General features: G+C 40.1%; 1 protein-coding gene across 1 annotated transcript; it reads right to left on the bottom strand.

Annotated features, from left to right (window-relative positions):
• Positions 1 to 7: 7 nt before the first annotated feature.
• On the bottom strand, positions 8 to 7,077 carry gnat2 (guanine nucleotide binding protein (G protein), alpha transducing activity polypeptide 2). The gene is made up of 9 exons (XM_008413299.3): positions 6,761 to 7,077; positions 4,285 to 4,327; positions 3,899 to 4,040; positions 3,623 to 3,780; positions 3,383 to 3,511; positions 2,983 to 3,112; positions 2,734 to 2,887; positions 1,097 to 1,312; positions 8 to 781 (listed from the first exon to the last, which is right to left on the bottom strand). Exons 1-8 carry the CDS (start codon positions 6,864 to 6,866, stop codon positions 1,122 to 1,124), a joined length of 1,053 nt encoding a protein of 350 aa, XP_008411521.1. The 5' UTR covers positions 6,867 to 7,077; the 3' UTR covers positions 8 to 781; positions 1,097 to 1,121.
• Between the last annotated feature and the right edge of the window lie 862 nt (positions 7,078 to 7,939).

Genomic DNA, 7,939 nt, shown 5'->3' with positions numbered 1-7,939 from the left:
ACACACGTGAAGTTAATGCATCTTTATTTCATGCCTCTACATTTCATAAGAAAGAACAGATTCCCATTCCCTTTTCTCATAAAGCATCCATCCTCCAGTGTTTTCCTCTCGCATGTTTCTAGATAATTCATCATTCAAAACATAACTCGTCTATTCTTATGTACAAAGTTCATCTACCGTGTTTGTCGTTGTCAGATTTATTCATCACAATAAAATGTTAAGTGAATTCAGTACATTAACTCTATTTAGGTTAGATACATGCACAATTGGGTTTGTAATCTGGACAAACTGCAAGCATTGGGAACATCAGAGACATCTGCTCAGCAACTTTTCAGCTTAAATATCAAGATCACAGAGACTATTGCACTCAGAAACAAAACAAAGAAAATTGTCTATTCAGAGTTTTTTTTTTTTTTTTTTTTACTTTTCCCATATGGCTTTAATTAATTTCACAGAGCTTGGCTTTCAGATCAATTATAATTTACAATTTATACGTTTTAAAAACTCAATGATAATCAGAGAAGCAGCTATTTCATCGTCGTACCTTTAATCTTTTAGCTGTGTAGAAATCGTTCACATGGTGACTTCGTATCTGTTTTTACCCAGCCGGACGTGCAGAGAGTTGCAGGAAGGAGATGATGATATTCTCTAGGAGCGTTCAGCCACAACGTGACGTGGAGATGATGACATAAAACACAACAGTCTGAGGACGCCCTGTGCCCCGACAGTACACGTCTTTCCTAATGCCAATGTGTGCGGGGCTCGGGCTGAAAAAGATGTTCTGCAATGAGAGAACACGAGAAAAAGTTGTTAAGAGCTGCTCAAGAAAACGTAAAAGTAAATTGTTGGGAGGTTGTAAAGACTTTAGCACAAGTCGTCATGGGGATTACGTCAGTCTTTTTATTTGTATTTGTCATCCTCAGCAGTCCACAGGGGTCCAGACTTTCTTGCTTGAGTTTCTGTTTTCTCATGTTACGGCCAGTTGTTGGTGAGCGACACGATGGCCAGAGAATACCAACTTAATTAAATTTGCAGGGCTCTGCCTCATGTGGGACCCATTACTGTATGTGAAGACAGTTTCTAAAAGATCTCGTACCTCTCTCCTGTCACTCTGGAGCTGCTTAGAACAGACCGCAGTCTTTAAGGTTTTCTTTGATGATGATGTCCGTCACGGCATTGAACACGATCTCGACGTTCTTCGTGTCTGTGGCACAGGTCATGTGGGAGTAGATTTCTTTCTGACCCTTCTTCATGTTCAAATCCTCGAATTGTGTCTTGATGTAGGCACTGGCATCATCATATGTGTTGGGGCCTGAAAGACGTTTTTGGACAGATACGTGCATCGGTTAATGGAGACAAACCAGCGCTGCCCTGTCTTCATACTCTTTTTTTGTTCTTATATCAGCATATTATTTTCCAGACAAAAAGCTAGAAAAAAACTAAATGACAAATTTGAACAGAAAGGCCTCAACTATAAGATCATTGTCAACAATTAATGTAAAAATGAGTGAGAGACAGAAACGACACCCAATCAGATCTCATGAATCGTTAGAAGTGAAAGATAATATAATTAACTATATTACTTATTAATTTTTTGATCTTCGACTTTATATTTTAGCCAACCAAACTTAAGTAGAGATTGACTGAAATGAGGGTTGATGGCGAGAAAAAAAGAAAATCGTGTGATATATATGTCACCTGTGATCCACACCCAGTTTCAGTGCTGCATTTGTGTTGGGATTAGAGGCGTGGAATTCCCAGTGTCCTGCTGCATCAGGACAGGGTGCACTACCTTTAACTTGACATGAACATCTCATTGTTATTATTATTATTATTCTTTGTCTTAATTTATAAAGAACTATCCATTGGCGACCTGTCCAGGGTGTACCCCGCCTCTCGCCCAGTGACTGCTGGAGAGATAGGCACCAGCCCCCCACGAAGCTGCAAGGAAAAGAGACTATAGACGATGGATGATTTTGCACCTGTCCATGGGTGCACTCAAGATAAACATAGGATGTAGGTAACAGCTGTGTGTTGTCTGTTGTAATTTCAGTTTTAAACAGTCAGCATGCTGAGGTGAGTGAATCTGTATCAGTGCTGGCAGCATAGATAGAGACTACATAATGTTATTAATGGGTCATTGTTGCGGTATTTGAGTCACACTTGCAGTTATTGAGTTTGTTGGAGCTGAGGTGGTCAGCCACTAAACTAAATTAAAATGACAAAATAATCACAGACTTCTATAATCTATAATTTCCCATTATAGTTTCTATGCTTTAAATTCCTGCAGTTTCTCTCCGGTGTTGTGGAGCATAGATAAATTCAGTGTTGCTATTTTTTTCTCATAAATTGCCTCGCCCTCTTTGGGAGGCAATGCAACTACTTTTGGTGCAAAACGATGTGTTTTAGGAATTTTAGCTGGCTGAATGCTACAAACAAGAAAAACTTCTAGCCACTGATTGTAAAAGCTGTACAAGAAAGTATTTCACTTTATTGACAGAGCTTTCATAACTGGATATATTACAGCTTCATTGAATCCCCAGATAAAACAATACATAATATCCTCATTTAAAAAAGTCACAACATAATTTTAACTGAGTTCTAGATAATGCATCCCCTTAAATGCTATACATATTTTATATTCATAAAGTAGAAATGAGACCGGGGCAATTTTCCCTCAAAAGTTATCAACCTGTGAAACTCTCGCAATAAGTTGGCGTCTGTTGAACGTACCGTCGTAGTCAGGGAAGCAGATACTCAGATGGACTTTCTTGATCTTCTCCTCGAAGAGATCCTTCTTGTTGAGGAAAAGCACGATGGAGGTCAGAGCGAAGAATCTGTGGTTGCAGATGCTGTTGAATAGATGGAGGGACTCGTGCATGCGGTTCTGGAGAGACCAGAGACACAAAAGCAGTCATGACATGATTTGGCTTATTTTAAGTTTTTTTTTTTTAAAACAACATTGCAGCCATTCTGACTCACCACTTCATCGTCTTCTACAAGCACCATGTCGTAAGCACTGAGGGCTCCACAGAAGATGATGCAGGTCACACCCTCAAAACAGTGGATCCACTTCTTTCTCTCTGACCTCTGACCTCCCACATCAAACATCCTGTAAAGTGTAAAAAGTAAAAACAAGCTCTCTAAGTGGCTAACCTGGGAACTTTTATTTAGAAGTTATTTTTTTAATTCTGAGCTAACATGGCTATCGGGACCACATGGATTTTGAAATCTGTTCAAATTAGGCAACACACTCAAACTAGAGTTTAATTTTTTACTTAAGGTTGTCCCGCATCAAACCAGGTCAGGAAGTTAACTTTGGGCCAACATGTTTCCGTGGAGTCAACTCGTTTTCCATCAATATGTAAATGTTGAAGCTCACCTGAAGTGCAACTCTTTGCAGCCGAACTGCTCTTCAATAATACCAGTTGTTTTGACTCGAGATCGCAGTACGTCCTGCTCGGTGGGCATGTAGTCCGGCAGACAGATTCGGTCCATTTCGCTGAGGTAGCTGAAGATGTCAGGACGAACAGCAAAGCAGTCAAGATTCACATGTATGCCCTTTGTATCTACACAATGGTTGGCCTTTGTAAGTTGTTATAATGCTGAGGAAGCCACTCACTATCCAGCAGAGTCGTTCAGTTGGTACTCGGCAGCTCTCTCGAATGCGGCCTGCACTCCAGAGTCTTTCCACAGCTTCTTGATGACATCAGACAGCTCAGGAGGCATTGTCCCTTCCTCAATGGAGTCTGACAAGTTCTGCAGCTTCTGCCCATCCTCCTACGAGTTTCATGCACAATAAGCACAGATCATGGAAAACAAGGTTATTTATTTATTAATTTTTTTATTTAAATTCTGCTTTGAAATTAGAGAGCATCAGAAAACGTCCACAGCACACCTGCCCGGAAGGTGAGCCAAAATCGATGCTCAGCATCTCCATGCCTCTGATGATAGCCAGAGCAGACTGCAGGATGTTGCCGAAGATGATGGTCCTGAACTCCATCTGCTCCTCTTTTGTGTAACCGCCTTGATGGAGAATCCTTTGTGCGAGCAGAAAAACAAGTTTTCATCACTGATTCTGCATCAGGTGGAGGAAAGTCTATTTAAAACTACATAAAAATAACATTGGTAAATAAAAGTTGTTTAAAAAAAATAATCAAAGGTTGAATGGCAAGCTTCAGAGCTTCTACTGCTCATATTTGGTCGATCTAATGCCCACAGTGCCACAAATTTCTCAGTTTTTTTAAACTGAGAAATTTTCCAGGAATGAATTTTAATACTTACTTCATTTGTTTTACGATGGTGCTTTTTCCTGATTCACCAGCGCCTGAAAAAGAGGGAAAATGTCAGCGAAGATATCTGGACTTCTCTGTAAAGCATTTCTCTGTCATCTTTCAAATGTGAGTATTTAAGATCCAAACGATGCACAATGCAAAAACACAAAATATTACAAAGTAATTTTGGTTCAGTTTCCAGTGCAAATATAACAGACAAAACTAACTTACAATTCACTTCTCAGCAAGACATTTTTTCCCATTTTGCAAGTGAAATAGTCTGCTAATGGAACAAGTGCTTTATCATCAATGTTAATGAATTATTTAGCTAAAAACAAGCTCCTGTATATTGCTGAAGAGTTGGCTCGAACTTAGCTCGGAGTGATCAGTAAAGATTGGGTGATTGTAAAGCTCTCTAAAGACCAAAATCACACCAAAAAAAGTCAATATTTTCATCACGTTGTAAAATTTTAATGCAGAGTTATTTATTTCTCCGGCATTCTTTCGTGGTTCCTGAAGATTTTGCATCCTCTGGTAAAATCCCACCTTCCCAATACATGGCGCGTTGACAAAACCCCAATGCATAGTGAACAATCTTTAGTCACACGTTTTGCATCTGAACAATGAGCGTACAAGCCTAACGTGGGTTAATCACATAATTTCAGTGGCAGAATTGGATGTGCTGGCTGAAGAAAAGCAGATCAGGCTCTGCACTTCCATGAAAGCTGCCGCTGAGCTGAAGGAGTTTATGGCGTCACAGAGCAGTCAGGGCTGACCGCCTCGCTCAGCTGCACTAAGCCGTAGACTTACTGCTGAGCTTTTAAAGGGTTCATCAGACGTTTTTAAAGGAGATCCCAGGTTGGCTGTAGTGGTCATTAGTGAGTGGAGGGTGGGAAACGTTTTGTCATTCAAATAAATAAATAAATAAATAAATAAATAAATAAATAAATAATTGCTAGCTAGCACCATCGTCATGTCTTCTGTGAGTGTTTTACTTAGAGATGCTTTGATTTCAGGTTTACACTTCTATATGTTTGTCATATAGGAATAGATTTTTTAAAAACACGTTTTTTTAGCCAATTTCATCAACAATGTGCATTAAATGAGCAAAGAAATTAGTGAAATTAACAATCAATGTAACTCTTCTTAAGCTCAGAAATCTAATGTGTTCTCTTTATAATTCACTAGTTTAAAAGCAAGTTTAACTACTTTTAATGTGTCTTTTATGTTTTTGTCCTAATTTCTTCTTTAAAATATAATCAGTGTTTACATTTGTACAGATGATTCTCAATATTTAAATCATCTGCAAACCTGTTTAGTCATGGCCTGAAATCTGTAGTACTTCTCTCCTACCACCAGGGGGCTCTGAATATTTTCCTGTGTTGTAGCTGTCGTTGTCAGTGACGGACAACAGAAAGTTACTGCCAATAAGCTTTAAAAAATGGACCAAACTACAGTTTCTTTCCGATGGTTATTATCATGCAATTCTATATCATATCTAAAAAATCTCCTCTAAATGTAGAGGAGAACTCATCTATATTTTATACGGATAAAATGTAGATGAGTTTAAGATCTAGAATCAGAACCGTGACAGTCAGATGTAAACGCCATTAAAACATTTTTGTTACACATCATGTGCGAGTTGAGAATCAACAAAGACCTCAGCAAGTGGATCTGCTCTAAACCTGTTAGCTAATCGGATTGTCGTATCACTGCAGGGCTGTGATTCATTTAGACTAAAGTCAGTGATCTTTTAAGAAGCTGCGTCCTTTCGTTAGAACCAGAAAGTCAGCAGCCGCTGGTCAACCGGGAGCAGAGGCTGTTATTTGAATAAAATCACCAAATTTCTAAGGAAACAGTTAGAAATATAGTCAAACTGTGGGCACTGATTATATAGTTATACTTCAATATCGAACTTCAGTGTGAAAATCTGTCCAAATATTTCACAATCAGTTTTTATCTGCTGTCTATGTGTTTAATAACTACTTTCTCTGAGGTTGTGGATTAGATTCTCTACAGCCTTATGATTTCCACTTCCTCTGTCTGTGGATTTCCTTTAACTGAGGTGTAATCCTGAACTGTGGGAGCGGGTTGAAGCTTCATCTCTGCAGTCAGTGCACTCGGTTGTTGCAAAAAGATCCGGAGAGAAGCTTAAACCAAAATCCAATGGTTGAAATCCAAAATGCGAGACATTAAAAATGAAACAAGCGAGTAGAGTTTCAAAGTGAAACCTTCATATTCCAACCTTTGCTAGTCAAATGTCCTGCTATGGTTAGTTTGAACTTTGGTCCTCAAACCTCAAAGTGTAAGTATTCTGATTTCTTTCATGCATCTTCTCTGAAGTTATCCCTAATTTTTAAAGTTTCGTCTGTACTCGGAGTCTTCTGAACCCAAAGCCCATCAGTTGAAGAGCTTAGCATCACCTGTAGCTGGAGACAAAAAGAACAACTTCAACTAAAAAGGTCCACTCATATACCACGACTCACCAAGCAGCAGCAGTTTGACCGTTTTAGCCTCCTTATCGGCATCTTCCTGGAGCTGTTTTTCCAATTCCTTGGACTTTTTGTCCTCAGCGCTTGCTCCTGCACCCATGATTTCTTCCTCCGCACTCTCAAGGTCCTCGAGGAAGGAAATTTTGACGGGTCTATGTGAGCACCTGCAGAGAATCCAATCACAGCACTAATTGTGCTGAAAGGTGATTTTAGAACGGAAGAAGATTGGAAAGGAGGGGCTGAGCTTTCCTGAAATGTATCTTGATTAGATGGAGTGTTGTAAAGGCTCAAATGAAGTCACCAGCTTTCACCGGTAGAGATTCACTTCTTAATTCCCTGTTCTTAAACCTGGAATTAGGAGGGGCCTCTTCCTGATTGGCCGTTCAATCCATTTAGTCTATTGAGGGCGGTGGGGATTGATGTAAAAGAAGGAGAAAATGATCCCGGACGTGTCAGGGTGGAGTGAAAGACAGTGATGTCAATATTTGCTTGTTTTTCATTGATCTGATGTGACTCGGTGTTGAACATATAACGCGTGTTCAGAACCTCCTATGACTATTATTGCTGTACAATATGAAGCGTAGCCATGGAAGGAAACTATTTGTCCTTGTTTTAGAGAGAAGGATGCAGGACGTCTATTGTTTGCATTTCAGAAACATCCTCCATTTAGATTTCATCTTGAGTTTACAAGTGTTGCTCCTCTCATCCCAACTTGAATTTCATGCTTGATGTATTCTTGACTTCACCATCCGTCACATGGATGAGGCAGGAGGCCGGCATTAAGGTCTTATAAACTTCTTACGGCTAAGAGGTTTAAATCCCAGGTGGTGAGGTGGCTGCTAAATACGGCCACCGTGGCTGCACCGTGCCGTACAGAGGGGTCTCCACGACGGCACGACCTGCAGCACATTGCACAATCTGCATCAGCTCCAATGGGATCTTGTCTCACGCGTTTAAATGCGCCCAAATAAAATTCGTATTTGCGCAATTGTTTTGAGGAGGAGTCGTGGGGGTTAAGCCCGGTCAGATTATCCTGCAAGATCGAAGCAGCGTATCCCGTGAGCCGCCTTGTGTGGTTTGGAGGCAGAGAGAGCAGTGGGCGTTGTCTTCGGCACCTTTGGGTCAGCGCTTGTCAGAAGCCGAATACTGAGAAACTGTACTTGAGATTACTAA

This window comes from Poecilia reticulata, chromosome 7, assembly GCF_904066995.2.
Source record: "Poecilia reticulata chromosome 7, P_reticulata-male-v2, whole genome shotgun sequence".
Taxonomy (NCBI): domain Eukaryota; kingdom Metazoa; phylum Chordata; class Actinopteri; order Cyprinodontiformes; family Poeciliidae; genus Poecilia; species Poecilia reticulata.
The sequence above is the reverse complement of the archived record's forward strand: the minus strand, read 5'-3'. Positions and strand labels throughout refer to the sequence as shown.